The sequence below is a fragment of the Labeo rohita genome, chromosome 8 (genome assembly GCF_022985175.1).
Source record: "Labeo rohita strain BAU-BD-2019 chromosome 8, IGBB_LRoh.1.0, whole genome shotgun sequence".
NCBI lineage: Eukaryota > Metazoa > Chordata > Actinopteri > Cypriniformes > Cyprinidae > Labeo > Labeo rohita.
Genome location: NC_066876.1, coordinates 27,786,829 through 27,810,542, shown reverse-complemented (window position 1 = coordinate 27,810,542; position 23,714 = coordinate 27,786,829). Strand labels below are relative to the sequence as shown.

Genomic DNA, 23,714 nt, shown 5'->3' with positions numbered 1-23,714 from the left:
GTGAATGTGAATGTTTTATGTGAAAGGGTTTGACTGAAAAAAATGTGGGAATCCTTGCTCTAAATAAACAATATCTGAAAATATTGTTTTCCCTGTGGGAAACATTCAGATGGTACTAGCCTCATCTGTAAAGAGTGGCATTTCCTTCAGCTCAGGGTGAAAGTATGGAGTAACAATATGGTGTCTGAGTGCGTTTCTGTGCTTTCTCTGCTCCTGGAGTTCTTGCCTGAAGGTTGGACAAACAAAACATCTATGCATCACCCTTTGACTTTTTAAAAACTAAACCATTTGAACAGAATAACTGTTTACCTGTGCTGGTTAATCCTGTTTTCCCACAGTGACTTTTGCTTCTTATTATTGACACTGCAAAAGCAGAAGTTGAAAGCAAACAGAATAAGAGCAATTAGTCACCATCCACTTTCACAGCTTCCGTAATATAATGTGTGGTTTGTTTTTTATCTATAAATACACAGCCTATTGGCCGAGTAAATTTACCTACAATAAGCATGTTACTAAGAATTTATTCTGGTCTGCATTTTACATATTGTAGATAAGACAGGAGATAATGAACAATACCACTTGGTAACTTTCTCTTCTGTTTTTTCCTGTAGCTTGTGGGGATTTTGAGCTGGTTGCAGCGCTTGAGTATAGAGAGATGCCACATCAGCTGCGACAGGAACAAAAACATACAAACAGTGAGAGCTTCACTGTGAATGACAGAGCTTAACGGAGCTAAAAATAATCCATTAGTTACAGGGATGTCACTAAAATTTACATATTAGTCACTAAAAGGTACATGTTAGTACTTTAAAAGCACATATTAGTACCTTAGAAAAGTAACTGAAAGTAATTCAATTCTGTAATTTAGTCTGTGCTTCAGAGGATTAAATAACTATAAATTAAGGGTTAAATAAAATCCTTTATCATAAATGTAAAAAAAAATTTTTGGCTAGTAATATGCATTGCTAAGAACTTCATTTGGACAACTTTAAAGGTGATTTTCTCAATATTTTGATTTTTTTGCACCCTCAGATTCTAGATTTTCAAATAGTTGTATCTTGGCCAAATATTGTTCTATCCTAACAAACCATACAATGGAAAGCTTATTCATTCGGCTTACAGGTGATGTATAAATCTCAATTTCGCAAAATTGACACTTATGACTGGTTTTGTGATCCAGGATCACATACTTCTTTTAAATAAATATTAAAGATTACTTTATTATTATAATTAAATATTTAGAAATGTTTTATTAATATTTCTCGTTTAAATGTTCTCACCTGACAGAGGGCTTATTGCCATTGCAACTGGAGGATCTACAGCATCAGGCAGGGACTAAAACAAACGTAAGGTTTAAAGCCAAGACAGCATATACAACATATAAATATCACCTATAGACATCTGAATGATGAAACATTTATTAAATATGATCTTGGATCTTGTCTGACCAGTACAAGCTGCAGTAGATCGTTCTGATGAACTTTCTCCTCTGTTGTACGTGGGTCCTTTAACTGCATCTTCTCACACTGATTCTCTCTCTGTAGCAGCTGCTCCAAGTAAGCCTGTTTTATATATTTTCAGGTATATTTTTAATATACAAGTATGCAAACTTTGTCCAAAATTATATTATTATTATATATTTTAAAACATATTTGCATAAATATATATTTTGATACTTTTAGGTTACTTAAATTTCCTCATTAATGTTTAAATATTGCAATTCTAAATATATTTACATTGTCCAAAATCTATTAAAAACATTTCATGTATCCAAAATGTATTTTAAGATTGGAAATGTATTTTCTTGCCCCTTGAAGAACATTTTGTAATATGTTTTGGCATTTGAAGGTTTAAACCAAATACATTTTTAATTTGAAAAATATAATAAGTCATGCTGTTTACAACATATATTTCACATGTATTTGAAATATATTCTGGTAAAAAAAAAATACTAAATGGTAATAAAGTAATGCATTACGACATTTTAGTGTCACATCACAAAGAAAAAAAAAAGTATGATTATGAGATTAAAGTCATAATATTTCGAGAATAAAGTTGAAATTACAAGAATAAAGTCAAAATATTTTGAGAATAAAGTCAGAATATTTTGAGAATAAAGTCAAAATAATGAGAATAAAGTCAAAATTATGAGAATAAAGTCAAAATATTTTATGAATAAAGGAAAAATTGTGAGAATTCATTTGTAGCAATTATGAGTTATAATATTTTGAGAGTATATTCTAGCCTATTTCGCATGGAAATGGCCCGGGTTAGGAGCACCGGGAGATAACCCAGTCTCAGCTTTCAAAATCTGTCAGTTTTGTAGCAAAATACAAACAATATGTACAGGTGCATCTCAATAAATTAGAATGTCGTGGCAAAGTTCATTTTTTTCAGTAATTCAACTCAAATTGTTAAACTTGTGTATTAAATAAATTCAGTGCACACAGACTGAAGTAGTTTAAGTCTTTGGTTCTTTTAATTGTGATGATTTTGGCTCACATTTAACAAAAACCCCACCAATCTCAACAAATTAGAATATGGTGACATGCCAATCAGCTAATCAACTCAAAACACCTGCAAAGGTTTCCTGAGCCTTCAAAATGGTCTCTCAGTTTGGTTCACTAGGCTACACAGTCATGGGGAAGACTGCTGATCTGACAGTTGTCCGGAAGACAATCATTGACACCCTTCACAAGGAGGCTAAGCCACAAACATTCATTGCCAAAGAAGCTGGCTGTTCACAGAGTGCTGTATCCAAGCATGTTAACAGAAAGTTGAGTGGAAGGAAAAAGTGTGAAAGAAAAAGTTGCACAACCAACCGAGAGAACCGCAGCCTTGAGAGGCTTGTTAAGCAGAAATGGAAGAAGAAGAAATGGACTGTTGCCCAGTGGTCCAAAGTCCTCTTTTCAGATGAGAGCAAGTTTTGTATTTTATTTGGAAACCAAGGTCCTAGAGTCTAGAGGAAGGGTGGAGAAGCTCATAGCCCAAGTTGCTTGAAGTCCAGTGTTAAGTTTCCACAGTCTGTGATGATGTGGGGTGCAATGTCATCTGCTGGTGTTGGTCCACTGTGTTTTTTGAAAACCAAAGTCACTGCACCCGTTTACCAAGAAATTTTAGAGATGCTGATTTCATTTTCCAGCAGGATTTGGCACCTGCCCACACTGCCAAAAGCACCAAAAGTTGGTTAAATGACCATGGTGTTGGTGTGCTTGGCTGGCCAGCAAACTCACCAGACCTGAACCCTATACAGAATCTATGGGGTACTGTCAAGAGGAGAATGAGAAAAAAAGAGACCAAAAATGCAGATGAGCTGAAGGCCACCATCAAAGAAACCTGGGCTTCCATACCACCTCAGCAGTGCCACAGACTGATCACCTCCGAATTCGGCCACGCCGAATTGAGGCAGTAATTAAAGCAAAAGGAGCCCCTACCAAGTATTGAGTACATATACAGTAAATGAACATACTTTCCAGAAGGCCAACAATTCACTAAAATTTATTTTTAATTGGTTTTATGAAATATTCTAATTTGTTGAGATTAAACTACTTCAGTCTGTGTGCATTGAATTTATTTAATACATAAGTTTCACAATTTGAGTTGAATTACTGAAATAAATGAACTTTTCCACAACATTCTAATTTACTGAGATGCACCTGTATATTAAAATAATGTGTTTTTCACACTCTTTAAAGTGCCGTTTAAAGAGTGGCGTTTAAAAGGTTTAAGCAACATGTGAATCATTCATCTTTCTGATTACAGTGAGACATTCATTTCATTAAATTAGGCTATACTGTTTTTTTTTTTTCATTCCTTCTGATGTTCCTTCACATTTATATTGTGCTATAAACTTAAAATAAAGAGGAAAAACATATTTATAATTTGCGATAAAACTGACAGAATTTGAAAGCTGAGCTGTGTTATTTTAAAAGCAACGAAGCACAAGATGGTATCATTTTAAAATCACATTTTGTAACTGGTTAGCTGCAGAACAGTGTAGGTTGAAGGGAAGTGAAAAGAAAACAGTAATGGGTCTGGCAGTATTGTGGTTTTACTGTTGCACTATACTATCACAGAAAAGTTATAAAAAATGAACCTAAAAACATATCACATGTTAATTAATGTGTGTTATGGGAATTAGAGCACCTTGACTTTGTCTTGCATTTTCCTGCACAGTGCTACAGTGACAGGTGGATGCTGGGTCATCTGACGCACTAGCAGCACATCAGGGCACTCCAAAACCGGTTGGATGCAGATTGAACTCGACTTTGTTGGTTTCTCCTTTAACTCAAGACTACAGCCAAGGGTGGTCCCAAAAGGGGGGCCTAGAGTCTTCTTCTAGAAACAAACCAACAAGGCATTATAGGTAATCCACTCTAAACTGCATGTTAAACGCATAGATATTTCCAAACATGTTTGGGAGCAAAAAAACAATTGGATATTTAAAGTGGATTTGTTTTGACAGTATAAAGCAAGTTAGTGCCACAGCAAGTCCAAAGTTAATCCTATAAGGAAGTTTACACCTAAAAGGGATCACCTATAGATTATGAATTACCTCGGCTGCAGGGAATGACTCCCATTTCCTGGATTTGAGTTGTGTGGGAATGATGCCATCATCTTGCTTGGATGAGAGCCAATAAGTGTTGATGTCTGGGCAGGGCCTTAGCAGAGTGATGCCAAATGATTCTGAAATCAATCAGGAGAACAATACTTGAGGTATTATGCAAACTTGCATTAAACATAATTTCAAAAGGATTGATGTTGAATATAAAGACAGAGGCCAGAAACATAATGCATAGAATGAATGGAAAGTGTCCTGACGTTGTGAGTCTGGTAGTGGGTCAGTGAGAACAGCGATAGAAGAGTCACAGTAAGCCTTCTGTAGGAGATCTTCAACATCTTGAGCTCTCAGCAGCTCTGAGGCTGAACAGTCCTCGTGTACCACAAACAACCTTAAAGACACAATACAATTTATTCAGTTTTCAACACATGACTTGGAAAGCAAACAAAATGCACTGTAATGCAAATACACTACTGTTTAAAAGTTTGGATTCTTTAATATTTTTAAAGAAGTCTCCTACACTCAAAGGTTGCATTTATTTGATCAAAAAACAGTAAAACAATATTTTGAAATATAATTACTACTGTTTTAAAATTTCATCTACTCATTTTGATGCAAAGCTGAATTTTCGGCATCATTACTTCAGTCTTCAGTGTCACATGATCATTCAGAAATCAGTCTAATATTCTGATTTGCTATTCAAGAAACATTTATGTTAAAATGTTGAAAACAGTGCTGCTTAATATTTATATGTAAATGGTCAAAAGTTTACATACACCTTGCAGAATCTGCAAAATGTTAATTATTTTACCAAAATAAGACAGATCATACAAAATGCATGTTATTTTTTTATTTAGTACTGACCTGAATAAGATATTTCACATAAAAGACGTTTACATATAGTCCACAAGAGAAAATAATAGTTGTGTTTATAAAAATTACCCTGTTCAGAAGTGTACATGTACTTGATTCTTAATACTGTGTTGTTACCTGAATGGTCCACAGCTGTGTTTGTTTAGTGATAGTTGTTATAATTAGTCGCTTGTTTGTCCTGAACAGCTAAATTGCCTGCTGTTCTTCAAAAAAAATTCTTCAGGTCCCACAAATTCTGTTTTTTCAGCATTTTAACCCCTTTCCAACATGACTGTGTGATTTTGAGATCCATCTTTTCATACTGAGGGACTCATATGGAACTATATCATAAGGTTTAAACCCTCACTGATGCTCCAGAAGGAAAAACAATGCATTAAGAGCACAGAAAACTTTTGAACAGAAGGCAAATGTGCAAATTTTTCTTATTTTGCCTAAATACCATATTTTTTCCCCACTTAGTACTGCCCTTCAGAAGCTACAGAAGATACTTAAATGTTTCCCAGAAGACAAAAAAGTACATTTATTCTGATATTCAAATTCAAAACGTTTTCACCCCCAGCTCTTAATGCATCGTTTTTCCTTCTAGAGCATCAGTGAGCGTTTGAACCTTCTGTAATAGTTGCATATGAGTCCCTCAGCTGTCCTCAGTGTGAAAAGATGGATCACAAAATCATACAGTTATAGTTGGAAAGGGTTCAAATACACAAAATGCTAAAAAAAAACAAAACAAAAAAAAACAAAAACAAAGAATTTGTGGGACCTGAAGAATTTTTCTGAAGAACAGCAGGCAGTTTAACTGTTCCGGACAAACAAGGGACTCATGAACAACTATCACTGAAAAAAAAAAACACAGCCGTGGATCATTCAGGTAATAACACAGTATATAGAATCAAGTGTATGTAAATTTTTGATCAAGGTCATTTTTATAAATGTAACTATTATTTTTTTCTTGTGGACTTGTCAAAAAATGACATGCATTTTGTATGATCCCCCTTATTTTGGTAAAAAAATGAACATTTTGCAAATTCTGCAAGGTGTATGCAAACGTTTGACCTCAGCTGTATTTTATAACATTATAAATGTCTTTACTGTCACTTCTGACCAATTTATTTCATCCTTGCTTATTAAAAGTATACATTTTTCCTGAACAAATGTTACTGCTTAAATATATATGTACAGTACTGGATATATAGACAAAGAGAGAAAAGCCAATGACTGCACAATAGGTGTGTGAGTGGAAACATTAACATTACATTAAATAACTGCATAAAAATCAACATTAGCAGATAAAAATAACTAAATGTATTACGTCTCGTTGTAATACTCATTTCTGCAGTCAATATTTTTCTACAGTGGCCTTGTTCGTGACTTTCTACATAGCTCTGCTAGTTTCATGTCTAGTCTTTTAACTTTAAAGTTAATAATCTCTAAGAAATTATATTTGTCTTTAAGTGACCTTGGGTGTGTTTTCTCGAGGGACTTACCGGGGTGGGTGTGTTTCAAAGCCAGCGTTCTGTTGAAGCTTTGTTTCTGTCTCTGGTTCTTTCATTTCTGATCCGTCAGCCATAATAGTGACCTGACCATCTGCTTTAACCTGCATCCAATATGGTGTGGGTTTTTATTCAGGATGACTCAGGTACAATAGTGTTGTTAACTAAAACTAAAAACTGTAGTAATTGAAATAAAATTTAAGTATTCAAGGAATAAGTTAAACTTAAAAAACCTAAATAAAAATTAGAAACGTTCCCCTGGCAAGTACTAAAATAACATAAAATACTATTACAAAATCAGAAAGAACGTTTAAAACTACATTTAAAATTATGAAAATAAATAAATAAATAAACAATAATAATAATAATACTTGTTACTTGTTTATATCCTCTCAAAAAATATTAAATAAATTAGAGTTTGCACTTACAAAAGCAGTTATAATCAAATATTTTAGAGCTGACCATCACTAGAAAAATGCATAGATATTTCATGGAAAGTACTTGAAAGTGGTTGCCCTCAGGGTCCGTCACATGACATAGGACATCTGCATTGTGGTTCATCACATATTTGCCTAGTCGTTCCCTCTCTGATTGCTGTTGAGATGTGTACACCGCCTCACCATCCTTATCAATATGAAGCACACCTCCACCATAAGGATAAATCTACAATAAAGTTTCAGAGAGGATTTACACATGATGTTGACTCCTTTATCTCTCACATATTCTTCCATCCATCCTCTTACTTCATATGATCCATGTGCAGTTGCACTGACAGAGGTGCCATCCCCAAAAATAACATTACATGTTCTTCCCTCATAGTCCATTATCACCGTTGCAAATTCAGCTTTTTCCACCCGAACCAGTTTCTCTCCTGAAATCAGATTTAATCACCTACTGTCAACACTGTAGGAACGGTTAATAACATTACTGCATAAAAACACTCTTGCACCTGAGCTCATATGTTGTTGTTGTTGTAGCTCCCCCTGCTGGTTGAAGGTGGTAATACGCGTCCCATCAGCGTGATCCACTATTACGGTTCCATCTTTCTTCAGCACAGACAGCACTTTGTCCTCTCTGGTCACCACAGCCTATGAATGTATCACTTGCATTACAACAATCTTCTTTTGACACAAAAACAGATGTTTTGAATGACGAGACACTTACTGTCCCACTGAATGGGTCTGTAGCATGATAGGCTAGTATCGGCTGCACTGCAACTTTCTTCCCAGCCACAGAGGCGACTCTGAAGCCAGAGGGGGTTGTGGTGGTCCAAGAGCCTCCGTTAATCTCCAGATAGTATTTTGGTTTATCATTTTCTACCGACTTTTGTCGCTCATCCTCTGTATTTACTTTAGAATCAGCCTTGCCTGATTAAATTGATCACAAATTGATCAAACGTGACAGTAAAGACTTTAGTATCCTAACGCGTTGTCAGTAAGGGAGTTTGCTACCTTTTTTGTCTTTAGTGTCTTTGGTGTCCACTGTTGTCTCTTTAATAGGCTCTTCCTCCTTTGAGAGTATGTGTGGAACCAGCACACACACCGGTCCAGAGTCTAGACTCGTACTGACTGTACCATCTGCAAAAAGGACCTAAAACATACACATACACTACCAGTCAAAAGTTTTTGAACAGTAAGATTTTTAATGTTTTTTAAAAAAGTCTCTTTTGCTCACCAAGCCTGCATTTACTTGATTCAAAGTACAGCAAAAACAGTAAAATTCTGAAATATTTTTACTATTTAAAATAACTCTTTTATATTTGAATATATTTTAAAATGTCATTTATTTCTGTGATCAAAGCTACATTTTCAGCATCATTACTCTAGACTTTAGTGTCACATGATCCTTCAGAAATCATTCTAATATGCTGATTTGCTGTTCGAAAAAAACATTTATTATTATTATTATTCTCAATATTTAAAATAAAATTTAAAAGATCCAAAGATCAGCATTTATCTGAAATAAGAAGCTTTTGCAACACACTATACTATTCAAAAACTTGGTCAATTCACTAAATTGATCAGAAGTCATTTATAATGGTACAAAAGATTTCTGTTTCAGATAAATGCTGTTCGTCTGAACTTTCTATTCATCAAAGAAACCTGAAAAATTCTACTAAGCTGTTTTCAACATCATAATAATAAAAAATGTTGAACAGCAAATCAGAATATTAGAATGATTTAATATGATTTAGTAATGATGCTGAAAATTCAGCTTTGAAATCACAGGAATAAATTACATTTTAAAATATATTCAAATCGAAAGCTATTTTAAATAGTAAAAATATTTAAGGTTTTTGCTGTTTTTGCTGTACTTTGGATCAAATAAATGCAGGCTTGGTGAGCAGGAAAAACTTCAAAAAAAAAAAAAAAAAAAATTAAAAACCTTTCTATTCAAAAACTTTTGACTGGTTAGTGTATACTGTGCACATCCTTCACAAGGTCATATATATTAACATATGCTATATTAACTGTATTACGTGGCAGAAAAAGTGCATTTTAGTACAACCTTATGTACAGTAAATATGTGAATACCTCAGTAGATCCATCTCTTTTGTGTTTGATGACAGTTCCCCTGCTGGTGATGACCCGAGAGACCTCAGTGTGTATGCTGAAGTCTGGGGTCAGATCTGATCTAGACCCTGCATTATAAAATCTCTGTCGTATCAGCAGAGATCGGACACAAGATTTCCCATCTAAAAACACAGATACAACATTACAGCTCTTTGTGTCTTGAAACGGAGAGAGATAAAACAGGATAGGCCTGTTTTATTTTTTAATAATGAAGACTGGTTATACAGTACATCAAGCCCAGTAAAGGTCATGACAGGTCAGTGTGTCTTTACTGATGGTTTTGCTATGATTAATACATAGTAGAAATGAACGTTTTGCATGGAATAAACCATATGGTGCATGAATTTTATGTACACAAAAATTTAAAGCATTTCACCTGCTGACTCCTCACAATCAAAGTGTAGGATGAGTCCAATGGGAAGAGATACATAGAGATTGAGGAATGGTGGGAGAGAAGTATCGCCTTCAGGCTCACAATGTATCTCAGGCTCCTCAGAAACACACATATGTGAAGGAGATAATGGCTATTTAGTTTGGGTTAATTGAGCACCTAACCAATGTAAAACCTAACAATGTAAAAACTATTCAACATTTTTCCGTTATTATTCTTTGTCCAATTACCTGTTCCTGTAGTTGCTGGTCTGCACAAATGGCACTGGGCACAGTAGGTTGGAGAGTCTGATCTCTTGTTTTATTAGGTTTGCTCTGACTGCAGGAGAGCTGAATGCCATTAGCCAGTACAGCATGAAAAGTGCCAAATTTCTCAGTCTCACAATCTGGTTTGACCACATTAGCAGCTGGATTGGGCAAAACAATGTGAGTAGACACTGAAAAAATAAAATAAAAAAAGTGATAAAATTGAAAAAAAAAGCTTGGGGCTGCTCACCCTACTGTTTTTTTTATTTTTTATACAGAATCTATGTTTACATTTTATGCAAGCTATTGAAATTACAGCACATACCTTGTCTATTGATGTCAATGTCCTTTAGTTTGTCTGAGATGTGTGTGTAGAAGTGATGACCATCCTTTTTCACACATACTTGCACTTGTGTCAACCCTAGAGATGTAACCCAATAATAAAATGTTAAAAGGTGGAGTTCATAATGTGCACCTTTTTCTTCAACGCAAAAGTAAGCCTATGGGTGAGAAGTTCATTATCCTCTATAGGGAAATAACGAGAAGAATAACAACGTGCAGTAAACGGTAAAACTGTTTGCACTACAAACCAGTGTTCTTATAATACATTAAAATAATGTGGTAAGACACACCAATTTGCAATATCAAGCGGCAAAACTAGCTGTTTTGTACAGTTAAAAATAGCTGGACGCAGATGAGACCGGAAGCCAGACCCATAAAAATTTACAAATGGCTACGTCTACTCTTATGGCATAAAAAAGGTGGATAAGGTAACAAATAAAATGTATTTGTGTATGTACATTTTTCAAACCTTGTTTAAAGCAAAAACTCTCCACATCTATTTGTCCTCCATCACAGGGATAGAAAGACTCAACTTTGCCAGTGACCTGCACCAGTTTTCCATTTAAATTGTAGCCTGTGAAAACCTGTGTGAAATATACAGTCTTTTAGCCATTTCAATTAAAATTTAGCACCACCAAATATGAACTATAGCCTATACGCATTTTATGTGGAAATTGATATTTCAGACATTTGTTGTTCTCTCATTTGCTGGTTCTTGAGGCGTCTCTGGGACATCTATGGTCTTGTCTCTAGGCAGTGTAGCCGAGCTGGGTGTTTTGGACATGTTATCTCTACTCTTTCTTGAAGACAGCGGTGTCTTCTTGTTTTCTTTTACGGAGTCGATTCTCTCTCCTACTTTTGGTGTTGCTTTTCCTCCTTTTTCATTTTTTGTCTTTTTGGATTGTTGCTCCTCCTTTAATCTGTCCTGCTCAATCTTCCAAGCCTACAGTACATACATGAGAAAAAGGAGTGTAAGGATCATGAAATCTGGAAATGTGTATAATATAAATATTTATGGTTAACAGCTTACTTTGAGAGAGTCCTCTCTTATATACGGTTCGAATGTGTCTGAGATTGGGGACTTCACTGGAGAGTCTAATAGAGAGAAATTCAATTTTAAACATTAAATCCATAGTAACATACTTTCGAATATCTAACATAGTTAATGTAAACATATATTATTCACATGATTATGCTCAAAAATGTATATATTAGGTTTGAATATGTTGCCTCTCTTCCTGTCGGTCTCTAAAGAAGTTTGAATAGGAGTTCTTTCCGCCTCTTTCTTCTCTTGCTCCATCTGCCATTTCTCCTCTTCCTGCCTCGTCCATTCGCTGATTGAGTCTGCCACATATTCCAAGTAGTTTCTACAACAATATTATATCATATTATTACATACAGCATATTTTGTAACCAAACTTTTTAACTGGAAATTTCAGTTTAGCATTTACTCATGATGTGAGTGATCCAATGTTGTCAACACATTAAGAAAACTCAAAATTTAAATTCATAATTAAATCCTAAAGAAGTCCACTTCCAAAACAAAAATTTACAGATAATGTACTCACCCCCTTGTCATCCAAGATGTTCATGTCTTTCTTTCTTCAGTCGGAAAGAATTATGTTTTTTAAGGAAAACATTTCAGCGGTTTTCTCCATATAGTGGGCTTCTATGGTGCCCCGAGTTTGAACTTTCAAAATGCAGTTTAAATGCGGCTTCAAACGATCCCAAATGCAGTTGTAAATGATCCCAGACAAAGAAGAAGGGTCTAATTTAGCAGAACAATCAGTTATTGTTATAAAATTTAAAAAAACTATGTACTTTTAATGTCAAACGCTCGCCTCGTCTTGCTCTACCTTTTTTTTTTTCAGTTCATGACAGTTAGGGTATGTCGTAAAAACTCTCATCTCATGTTCTTAAAATTGTCCTATATTGCTGTTTTACCTTTTTTGTTAAGGGTGTTTGATATTCTTTGCATGTTCACTTTGCAAAGACTGGGTCGGTACTTCTGCAGCGATGTAGGATGATTTTGAAATGATTTGAGGGAGAAAATATGATTGGAGTTTTTTTGACATACCCTAACTGTCTTGAGCCAGTATACACAGAGTTCAGGCAGAGCAAGACAAGACAAGCGTTTGAGACTAAAAAGTATTTAAATTGTATTTTTTTAAAATGAAAATAACCGATCGTTTTGCTAGATAAGACCTTATTCCTCTGCTGGGATTGTTTACAGTGCTTTGAAGCTGCATTTAACTGCATTTTGGAAGTTCAAACTTGGGGCACCATATCAGTCAATTATATGGGGAAAAATCTGAAATGTTTTCCTCAAAAAACATCATTTCTTTACGAAAAGAAGAAAGAAAGATATGAACATCTTGGATGACAGGAGGGTGAGTACACTATTTGTAATTTTTTGTTAAAATGATCATTAAATGCGGCAAACAGATTTGAAATCAACTGGCTTTCGATGATTGGACTATGTAAAGCTCTGAAGATGAGATAAAGTACCTGAAGCCCACATCTGTGTGAAGTGATGCATCCCAGAATTCTTTGCAGTTCCTTTGAGGGCTCATGGGATTGTGGCAGATGACATATATTGCATTGTCTCTGCTACAGTGAAATGTGTCCACACATCTATAAGTCTCAGACACAGACTGGAGGACCTGAATATGCAAAGAGAATACTCATTTTCGTCATTTTTATGTGCAAGTTCTAAAAGATTTTCCGAGAATACAATATAAGATTTGACGGTGGATACCTGTGGGAAAACATAAGCGCTGTGCTTCTCTACAAAGTTCCAGTGTCCCAGCTGACGAATCAGTGTCTTCTGGAGATCTGTTACAGTCACTTCATTACCCTGCTTTGATTAAACATACTAGGATATTAAAAACAATCACTTGCTCATGATAGTATCAGTATGAATATTTAATTCAATTATATAATGTTCAAATTTCTGTTTTTCCCCTAAAACGTCAGTCATACCTTTAGTTCGTCAGTCCCAGTGTTGCTTTTTGCTGATCCTTAAAAAACCAAAACAACTGATTTGTACATCAAAGACTTCAACATTGCTTTAAAAAATAGAATTTAATAGAGTTCAGAATATGAATGTATTTGTTTCATTACACAAATTGCTCTCATCACACCTGGTAATCTTCTGTTACTCCAATACAGGTGTTTGGTGAATTCAACCGGGTTGTCCCATGGTGTGGGGTTTGGAGGATCTGATTGAGATTCTTTAATACAGCCATTCTCATCCACTGTAGTCAACATCATGCTCTCAAACACAAACAGCTGGAGAAGCCTCTGTAGCTCAGACCAGCTCATTGACTCTGAAGGTACACATTAAGACTTTACTAAGGGAAGCACTGGGCCATGAGTTAATATTAAAACAGTAATTTATTGTCGTTCCTCCTCACCGTCAGTGCAGAAGTGCAGTAGCTCCTGTGATCTGGTCAGTCTATCAATGGCGCTCTCAGTGCATCTAGACATCAGGTTGGTCCACACATGGCTTTGTTTCATAATGTCTGCTTCAATTTTAATGACATCAAAACCATCTAGGACCTGTAACATATGCATAAGGGTATGACACTTGTACACAACATTGATCATGTTGATAATTTAAAGTTCTTTGCGAAAGTATTCATACCCCTATATTTTTCCACGTTTATGTTGCAGCCTTATGTTAAATTGCTTTAAATGCCTTTTTTTCCCACATCAATTTACACTCCATACACCATAACGACAAAGCAAAAAACAGATTTATGACAACTTTACAAATTTAAAAAAAAAACAAAAAAAAACTCTAAAATAAGTACATTGCATATGTATTCATACCCTTAACTCAGTACTTAGTTGAAGCATCTATACAGCCTCAATTCTTTTTGGGTATGATTCAACAAGCTTTGCACATCTGCATTTGGCAATTATCTGCCCTTCATCGCCTCACCTCTTCACCTCTTAAGCTCTGGCAGCTTGGATGGGTGCTGGCAGCCATTTTCAGATTTGTCCAGAAATATTTGATTTTGTTATAGCCAAAGCTGTGGCTGGGCCACTCAAGGACATTCACAGAGTTGTCTATAAGCCACTCTTGCTGTGTGCTTAGGGTCATTGTCCTGTTGGAAGGTGAACCTTCTGCCCAGTCTGAGGTTCTGAATGCTCTGGACTGGGTTTTCATTAAGGCTCTCTCAATATTTTGGTGCATTGAGCTTTTCTTCTACTCTGACGAGTCCCTCAGTCCCTGCTGTTGAAAAACAGCCCTACAACATGAGGCTTCTACCAGCACACTTTACTTTGGGATGGTACTCTGCAGGTGATGAGCAGTGCTTGGTTTCCTTCAAACATGATGCTTGGATTTGAGGTTCATCAGACCAGAGAATCTCGTTTCTCACAGTCTGAGGGTCCTCTAGGTGCTTTTTTGCAAATTCCAAGTGGGTTTTCATGTGTCTTCACTGAGGAGAGGATTGGTGGAGTGTTGCAGTGATGTTTGTCTCTCTGTAAGTGTCTTCCATCTGCATATATAATCATGGAGCTCAACTAGAGTGACCATCAGATTCTTGATCACCAGTATAACCAAGCCCCATCATTCTTCCATCTGTGGATAATGGATAATGGAGGCTACATGCTTCTTTGAACCTTCAATGCAGCAGAATGTTTTTCTGAACTCATCCCCAGATCTGTGCCTTGACGCAAGCCTGTTTTTGAACTCTGCAGGCAGTTATTTTGGTCCCCAAAGCAAGGGTTTTTGCTCTGATATGCATTTTCAGCTGTTAGACCTTTTCTGAGAGGTGTGTGCCTTTCCAAATCATACTCATTCAAATTAATTTGCCACAGTTTAACTCCACTCGAAGTGTAGTAACATTTACAAGCAATATGAGTGCTTCTGATATAAATTTTAAGTGTCCCAGAAAAGGGTATGAATACTTGGAATGGAATCATTTCTAATTTCTAATAAATTTCCAAAGTTGTTACAAACCTGTTTTGTGCTTTTTCATTATGGTGTATGGAGTGTAGATTGATGTGGAAAAACTAAAGTAATTTAAAACAGTTTAACATAAGGCTGCAACATAACAAAACATGAAAAAATGAAGGGGTATGAATACTTTTGCAAAGCACTGTAGAGGCCTTAGAGAAATTTGCCTAAATATGACACAGTAGGCTTCATAAGGTTAAAACCGCATCAGTGTATCTAAGAGGGCTAATGCACAGAATGCTTTCAAGCATTTTTGGGAGATATTTTGGTGTTTGAATCCAACATGAATCCCTTTTTATTGTGAGCCTTGTGAATGTATGTTCACATGCTCACAGGAAGCTGATAGAGTCTCCTTGCTCTCTCATCATGGTGATTGAGTAGGAGAGGGTGTTTCTGATCACTATTCTTTGGGCTGTTCTGCATCCCAAGATCCTCCATCAGTTCCTGCCATTAAACAAGTTAGATTTTGATTCAGAAACCCAGTGACTGACATTCTTTTTTGCATACTTTGCTGTAGCACTGGTGTGATCCAAACATTTTACCTTTTTGTCTTTTTCACCCTGTGGCAAACTCAGTACAGATGAGAGCATATAACTGATTAGATCTTGGTCTGTTTTATCAAAGTGCTCCTCTGAACAAATGGATCCTTCCTGTTCTGAAGCCACCACCTAAAAATCTCACAGGAAGTCAAATGTAGCAGCCAAATCTTCAAAGAAATAAACAGCTTGCAAACAGTGTGCCTCACTTAGTCACGCATGTAATTGTACAAGCTGTGTGCAAATGTTCCTAAACACTGTTGCAAATTATTTACATCTTTCTGCTCATGTTGTGAATACAGTTTTTTTTTTTTTTTTTTCCCAAATTGAAGGTTTATTTAAAAGGTTAAGTGCTCTTACCTGCTCCAGCATGCAATGCAGTATTAGAGGTACAGATGTGATTTCAGTAGGAATCCTGTCCAGTAAGTCACAGTAGTATCTCGTATCAACCTCTGTGCTCAGAACAAGAGACTCAGGCTCTGCTGAGGGAACCCAAAGGTTCAGTTTAAGGATATTTTGACATCATGCATAACAGAGGGAATTATATGTGAGTGAGCACAGAATTTTGTGCTCTTATTTTAAATGACATAACATGAATTAAATTAAACCCTTACTAAATATTAATGTTACTGTTGATTATGTTTTGCATGAATACCCTGCTGTATAAACTAGAATTTGCTGGTTAGGTATGTTTTAAAGCATGGTAGCTGGTTTGAGCTTGTTTGAGTTGGTTCTTAGTTGGTAATGAGCTGCTTTAAGATGATCCGGTTTATAACCAGCTCAGGACCAGCTTAAACCAGCTCATGGCCATCTAAGGACCAGCTTAAACCAGATCAAACCAGATACCATGCTTTAAAACATACCTAACCAGCATATGCTGGTTTTTTCAATAGGGTGTCAATGGGAGATTATGTAACTATATTTTAAATTGTGCTCTTAGTTCTAATGACAACATTAATTTATTTAAAACTTTAATGTTATTGTTTTTATCACATTTTTCATGAAAGTCAATGAGAGAGTGTGTAGCTTTAATCATACATTTCTCTATATGAAGAGTTCAGATGCAAAAGCCTCTAAATCCATCTGACGTATTTCTTTAAAATGAGCATTTCTTTCTGGCTACTTTGTATAGGTTTCTATGTAAGTACTGGTACTTCTTATTGGGCTGAGGCTGGAATTTAGCGAGTTTGAAGTGAAAGTATTTGATGGACGTACAATATGTGTCAGGAGCATTCACTCAGTATCATTATCTCATTTTTGACCGAGATGGCTTTTAGCTGGTTTTGCATCTGAACTCTTCATATGTTTCTATATATCTGTATACATAAATGATATGTAAAACCAGAAACAGTGTATAATGTCTTGTACCAGGGTCGTCTTCTGACACTGCTTTTTTCCTTGGGGTTTGTACAACCTAAAACATAAACCACGATAAATATCACCACCAACAAAAAAAAGTACATCCTGCCACAAGAAGTGTCTTCTGAAATAAACAGTTCTTTCTGCACTTGCTACATTCAGGGCTTCTGCAGGTTTTATAATTGTAAATTTAAGACTTAAAAACCAAGTAAAAAAAATATTAAAGAAATGTATATCTAAATGTAGAGTTCTAATGAGTAAAATGTTGTATGCAACATGTCAAAGTTTAAAAAGCAACTTCCAACCATTCTCAATTACTTTTTGAATGTACTATATCTTGATTTAAGGATGATTATATTTGTAACAAAATACTAAGGAGGGTATTCATTTTTTGCAGTGCATGCAACATTTAATGCCATGACTTGATCCGTTTAAGGCCTTAAATTGTGGAAAGGTGAATTAAGATACCTTATCTGGCATATTAACAGCATTACTATTAGTGAAGGCTGTTGTGTACCTCAGTGGAGCTCTGTGGTCGGGACTGCTGGATGGATCTACAGGCCTCTGGTACCTGGCTCAATCTCATGCAGCTGAGATAATGACTGTACTGCCTCCTCCAGTCCAGGCTGTCGTATATCAGACACGCCACCCCCTCAAAAATAGCAGCTCCAAATGCCAGCTGCATACATTATTGGAAGACAGACAGATTATATTTGGAACCTTAATTATAATGTACAAAGGTTTAAGATACATTAAAAACACACAAAGTATATTAAACAGAAACAGAAAAATCTGAATCAGAAGTCTTGTTTGGTAGAAGAAAGTGTACTTGTTCTCCATTCACCATTGCTTCAGTGTTGCCTTTGTCCTGCGGCACCAAATGAATCTTCACATTATAGTTCAACCTGGCAACATCACTGAGTCTGGATCCCTTATTCCCACTGTTCAAGTCTTGGTCCAGCTGTTTCCAGAACACATCTAGCTCCCACTGCCTCTTTTGTTTCAGAGTCTCAACTTCTGAACACAGGACAAATAACATCAGCCATCCAATTTGAGCTAGCCTGCATATTCTGCATGCACTATGTAATATAATTTGAAAGGAATAAGCATAATAAAATTCTTAGCAATTTGCCTTGATCTTCAGTCAAGTGGTGATTCTCCTCTGCCACTGTTTCCTCTGGAGCTTCTGATTGGTCCTCTCTCTCTAAGCCCAGTTTGATGACATTGGACATGTGGACACCCAGAGAGTCCAACGCAGAGATTAGATGAGGCTGGTAGAACCCCACAATCAGGATGTAGTGCTGCGGCCCATCATCAGGCTCATCATCTGAACACATATGTTCAAATGTAAAATTCAAACACTGTTTACAACCCATTTTACTTCCTTATAATACAGATATTTGACAAGAAACAATGCAGAAATGGACACCTATGTATTTGATTGTTTTTTCCTCTTCCCCTCTACGTTTGAGTTTGGTGTCTTTGGTTGGAACTGGAAGCTCAGCAGCTTTTTTCCCCTTTAAGGCTCCTTTACCACCCTGGTCCTTGCCAGCAGAATTCAGTCCCGCTTTACCACGGGCATTATCCTCTACAGCCTTAAATATAAAAACTCTGTGTTAATGTTTGTCAGAGAATAGAATTTAGAATCTATCACATATGCAGTGTAAATTTGAATAGAATAACCATAACATGAGTCAGCATATACAGTTGAGGGCAAAAGTTTACATACACCTAGCAGAATCTGCAAAATGTTAATTATTTTACCAAAATAAGAGGTATATGTTTTTTTATTTAGTACTGACCTGAATAAGATATTTAATGCAAAAGACATTTACATATAGTCCACAAGAGAAAATAATAATTACGTTTATAAAAATGACCCTTTTCAAAAGTTTACACACACTTAATTCTTAATATTGTGTTGTTACCTGAATGATCCACAGTTGTGATTTTTTTTTTTTTTTTTTTTTTTTTTTTGTCCTGAACAGTTAAACTGCTGCTGTTCTTCAGAAAAATCCTTCAGGTCCCACAAATTCTTTGGTTTTTTCAACATTTGTGTGTATTTGAACCCTTGCCAACAATGACTGTATGATTTTGAGATGCATCTTTTCACGCTGAGGACAACCGAGAGACTCAAATGCAACTATTGCAAAAGGATTTTTCTGAAGAACAGCGGGCAGTTTAACTGTTCAGGACAAACAAGAGACTCATGAACAACTATCACTAAACAACAAAAACAGCTGTGGATCATTCAGGTAACAACACAGTATTAAGAATCAAGTGTATGTAAACTTTTGAACAGGGTCATTTTTATAAATTCAACTATTATTTTCTCTTGTGGACTATATGTAAATGTATTTTATGTTAAAAATCTTATTGAGGTCAGTACTAAATAAAAAATAATATGCATTTTGTGTGATTCCTCTTTTTTTTTTTGGTAAAATAATTAGCATTTTGTAGATTCTGCAAGGTGTAAGTAAACTTTTGGCCTTAACTGTAGCTATTTGTACAAAGCTCTCACCTTCTGCTCAGCAGCCCTCCTTGCAATGTCATTGTTTTTGATGGTGAGAAGCTGAAACTTTATTAATTTTGCCATCAGGTCCACAGTAATTTGCTCTCCAGCATCTATTATAGACTTTGCAACTTCAGTCACCTGTAGAAACACAATTTAATTGAAATCATGAATAGACAAAATAATTTAACTTTATTTATTTATTTATTAAACTGGTTGATTTTTTTCTGCTCCAAACCTATACATCATTGGATGACTGGAGCCTAAAACTATACATAATCAATATATTTTTTATGACTGTAACACTACTAACATTTTTATTTCTTATGGTAAATAACAATTCACCTCACAAAACATGGGAACATCTTTGGCCTTTCTGGTCTTTGGGTTCCCCAGTTCATTGATCTGTGTCACAGTAATGAAACATAATTAAATGTTCCTTTCATTCCTTTCATTTCCTCTTTAATGATTTGATGTGAACCATCACTGAACAGAAACCATATTTCAAACCTTTTCCAGAGTGTCCTCCCAGGACAGCACACTAAACAGCTTGCGCAGGGGTTGTTGGACTGCCTGCTGGAGGGCGCTGATGAGCTGTTCGTCCTCTGCTTTCTCTGTCTGCACCATACACAGACTAGCCCTCCAGTCATTCTAGAGTCATAGATGATTCAGAGTGGAAAAAATAATGTTTGTCTGTGCAAACATACATTCTGTATAGTCTACTAGCAATAAAACTTTGGATTTATTTATTTAAAGGCATAGTTCACCCCAAAATTATAATCAGTAAGTAAGTAAGTAAGTAAAGTTTATTTATATAGCACATTTCTCTCAGCAAGCTGACCAAAGTGCTTAACAAAATCAAAAGATAAAAACATAGAACAAATAAAACAAAGAATAAAACAGTAAAACATAAACAAAATCACAATCAGAAAGCCTGGGAGTAAAGGTGTGTTTTCAACATCGTTTTAAAAGTTGTAATAGATGGTGCAAGGCGGATATCCAGTGGCAATTGATTCCAAAGACAGGGGGCGGCGACTGAAAAAGCCCTATCACCTATTGTTTTCAATCGTGATCGAGGAACAGCTAAAAAAGCCCTATCAGAAGATCTTAAAGATCTAGAGGATGAAAGAGGAGTACGCAGATCTGTGAGATAAGAAGGGGCTTGACCGTTAAGAGCTTTAAAAACAAACAACAACATTTTAAATTGAAGTCTAAAATGGACAGGGAGCCAATGAAGAGAAGCTAAAATTGGTGTAACATGATCAGTTTTCTTTGCCCTGGTCAACAGCCTTGCAGCAGCATTTTGTACCAACTGTAGACGTGCAATGGATGACTGAGGAAGACCCAAATATAAGGAGTTACAGTAATCAAGACGAGAGGTGATAAAAGCATGAATGACCTTCTCCAGGTCTTGAAAAGACAAAAATGATTTCAGTCTCGAAATGATCCGTAACTGATAAAAACTATTCTTAACAACTGTATTTATTTGCTTGGTCAAGCAGAGTTCAGAATCCACAATAACACCAAGATTCCTAACCTGGGTGGAGACTGAGGAGAAATGTTTGCCAAGCTCATTGATAAGATCACCTCTCAATTTTGGGGGTCCAAAAACGATAATTTCTGTTTTATCTTCATTAAGTCGAAGAAAACTATCAGATAACCATTTCTTGATATCCGCAAGGCAGGCCAATAAGGGCTCAATAGTATCGCCAGCTTTCAATGGTAGATACAACTGGGTGTCATCAGCATATAAATGAAATGAAAGGTTATGCCTCCTAATAATATCCCCCAAAGGCCGCATATATAGATTAAAAAGAAGTGGACCTAAAATGGATCCTTGTGGTACTCCGCAGATAATAGGAGCAACAGATGAAGAGAACTTACCTAACTCAACAGAAAAGGACCTGTCTCTAAGATATGAACTGAACCATTCCAAAACAGTACCCCTGATCCCAAACAAATACTCTAACCGCCAAAGAAGAATATTATGATCGACTGCATCAAAGGCAGCTGTAAGATCAAGAAGCAACAGAACTGTATTTTTGCCACCATCAACCGCAAGTAAAATGTCATTTAACACTTTAAGCAAAGCAGACTCAGTACTATGATGGGCAGAGAAACCAGATTGGAGAGGTTCTGTTAATTTAGCTGGATTCAAAAACGAAGTCAATTGTGAATATACAACTTTTTCCAAAAGTTTAGATAAAAATGAGAGCTTAGAGACAGGTCGATAATTATCAAGGCAACTTTCATCCAGCCCCTGTTACTTAAGCAAAGGTTGAACGACAGCATGCTTAAAACATTTCGGGACTACCCCAGCAGCTAGGGACGAATTTATCAATGATTGAATGGCAGTACCAATTTCAGTAAAAGAGGCCCTAATAATCTCTGAAGGAGTTACATCAAGTGAGGAGGCAGTTGTCTTCATCTTGTTGACCAAATCACAGAGTTCCCTCAAAGAAACATTTTGAAAACAAGAAAAAGAAGCCAGGCTAGCCAGCAAAAACAATGACAGATCTGATAACTGCAACGTAAAAGAGGAGTGAATAGCTAACACTTTCTCAGAAAAGAACCTTAAAAAAATTTCACAGAGTTCTGTTGAGGGTTCCACGTGAAACTGTTAATTGTAGAAAACAAAATCCTAGGTCTATTAGAGTGTGTAGCAATCAAGTCTGAGAAATACTTTGACCTAGCTGATTTTGCTGCATTCTGAAAGTTAATCAAACACTCTTTAAAATTCTCATAAGACACAGTTAAAGAATCATGTTTCCATTTCCTCTCAGCTTTACGACAAGTCTGCCTAAGAGAGTGAACATTGTCATCCAGCCAATAATAGGATTTCTGCCTGGGTAATTTCAACCTAAATGGTGCAATAGAATCTAAAATATTAGAACAAGATGTATAAAATAAAGAAATTAGTTCATCAGGTCCAATGGAAGACTCAACTGCATTCAAAAAGGATTCTTCAACAGCATTAGCACGATAGATTTCACTAAACTGAGAAGGCACCATTTAATGACAAAAAAAGGAAATGACAGGCCTAGGGACCATCCACTTTCATTGCATATTTTTCCATACAATGAAAGTGAATAGTGACTGAGACTGACATTCTGTCAAAAGAACATCATGAAGGTGAATAAATAAAGCCTGTTTGGAATACACTACCATTCAAAAGTTTTTGAACAGTAAGATTTTTTATGTTTTTTAAAGCCTGCATTTATTTGATACATCAAAACTAGTAATATTGTGAAATATTTAGTTTTTACTAATAAAATAACTGCTTTGATTCAGCAAATCAGAATATTAAAATGATTTCTAAAGGATCATGTGACTGGAGTAATGATGCTAAAATTCAGCTTTGAAATCGAAGGAATAACTTAGATTTTAAAATATATTCAAATAGAAAGCATTTATTTTAAATAATAAGAATATTTAAAAAATATTTAAATATCTTACTGTTCAAAAACTAACGTTTAACTGGTAACGTTAGCCTACATAATTTAGAAGAAGAACGACAACAACCGATTCTCGAGGATCGTTTATATATTACCTCTTCAAATACAGCAGCAGTAAGAGCTGTTTCCCAGTTTTTATTAGCTGCAGCTGCCCCAGTTGGAGTTACTCCAGATGGAGTAGCACTTTTATTCCGTTTGGGGGGCATATTCACTCTAATTTCATTAAACTAAACTAATTTCACTGTCAGTATGACGTCGCTTATAATAAATGCTATCGTTAACTTATTGTTCTGTTACTTTAAAGTGTCAACTCTAACAAAAGTTTGGACGTCTGATCAAAGTTTCCAAAAGCGTCGTGGTAACCTATGGAAACCAAACAGATGTGCGTATTCTACGCGACGCGCGTTT

The 23,714-nt window shown here is 35.7% G+C and overlaps 1 protein-coding gene across 1 annotated transcript; it reads right to left on the bottom strand.

Moving 5' to 3' along the window:
- Positions 1–95: 95 nt before the first annotated feature.
- spag17 (sperm associated antigen 17) lies at positions 96–23,656 on the bottom strand. Its single transcript, XM_051116869.1, has 39 exons — positions 23,402–23,656; positions 20,362–20,502; positions 20,197–20,256; positions 19,861–19,992; positions 18,769–18,934; positions 18,472–18,666; positions 18,184–18,356; positions 17,857–18,018; positions 17,349–17,394; positions 16,341–16,462; positions 15,987–16,112; positions 15,778–15,888; positions 13,892–14,036; positions 13,619–13,804; positions 13,458–13,495; positions 13,234–13,335; positions 12,984–13,138; positions 11,706–11,842; positions 11,506–11,570; positions 11,164–11,418; positions 10,945–11,059; positions 10,459–10,554; positions 10,119–10,324; positions 9,874–9,988; positions 9,459–9,619; positions 8,376–8,514; positions 8,089–8,291; positions 7,874–8,012; positions 7,668–7,795; positions 7,426–7,587; positions 6,919–7,028; positions 4,822–4,952; positions 4,556–4,686; positions 4,147–4,338; positions 1,449–1,562; positions 1,281–1,335; positions 577–667; positions 310–363; positions 96–226 (listed from the first exon to the last, which is right to left on the bottom strand). Exons 1-39 carry the CDS (start codon positions 23,510–23,512, stop codon positions 106–108), a joined length of 5,091 nt encoding a protein of 1,696 aa, XP_050972826.1. The 5' UTR covers positions 23,513–23,656; the 3' UTR covers positions 96–105.
- Positions 23,657–23,714: the final 58 nt, after the last annotated feature.

Excerpts from the sequence above, each read along its gene's own strand:
- spag17 (XM_051116869.1), bottom strand. The coding sequence starts at position 23,512 with ATGCCCCCCAAACGGAATAAAAGTGCTACTCCATCTGGAGTAACTCCA. Across the intron at positions 11,060-11,163 it reads CAAATGAGAGAACAACAAAT|GTTTTCACAGGCTACAATTT; the intron begins GTCTGAAATATC and ends TATTTCACACAG. Across the intron at positions 4,687-4,821 it reads CCCACTACCAGACTCACAAC|AATCATTTGGCATCACTCTG; the intron begins GTCAGGACACTT and ends GATTGATTTCAG.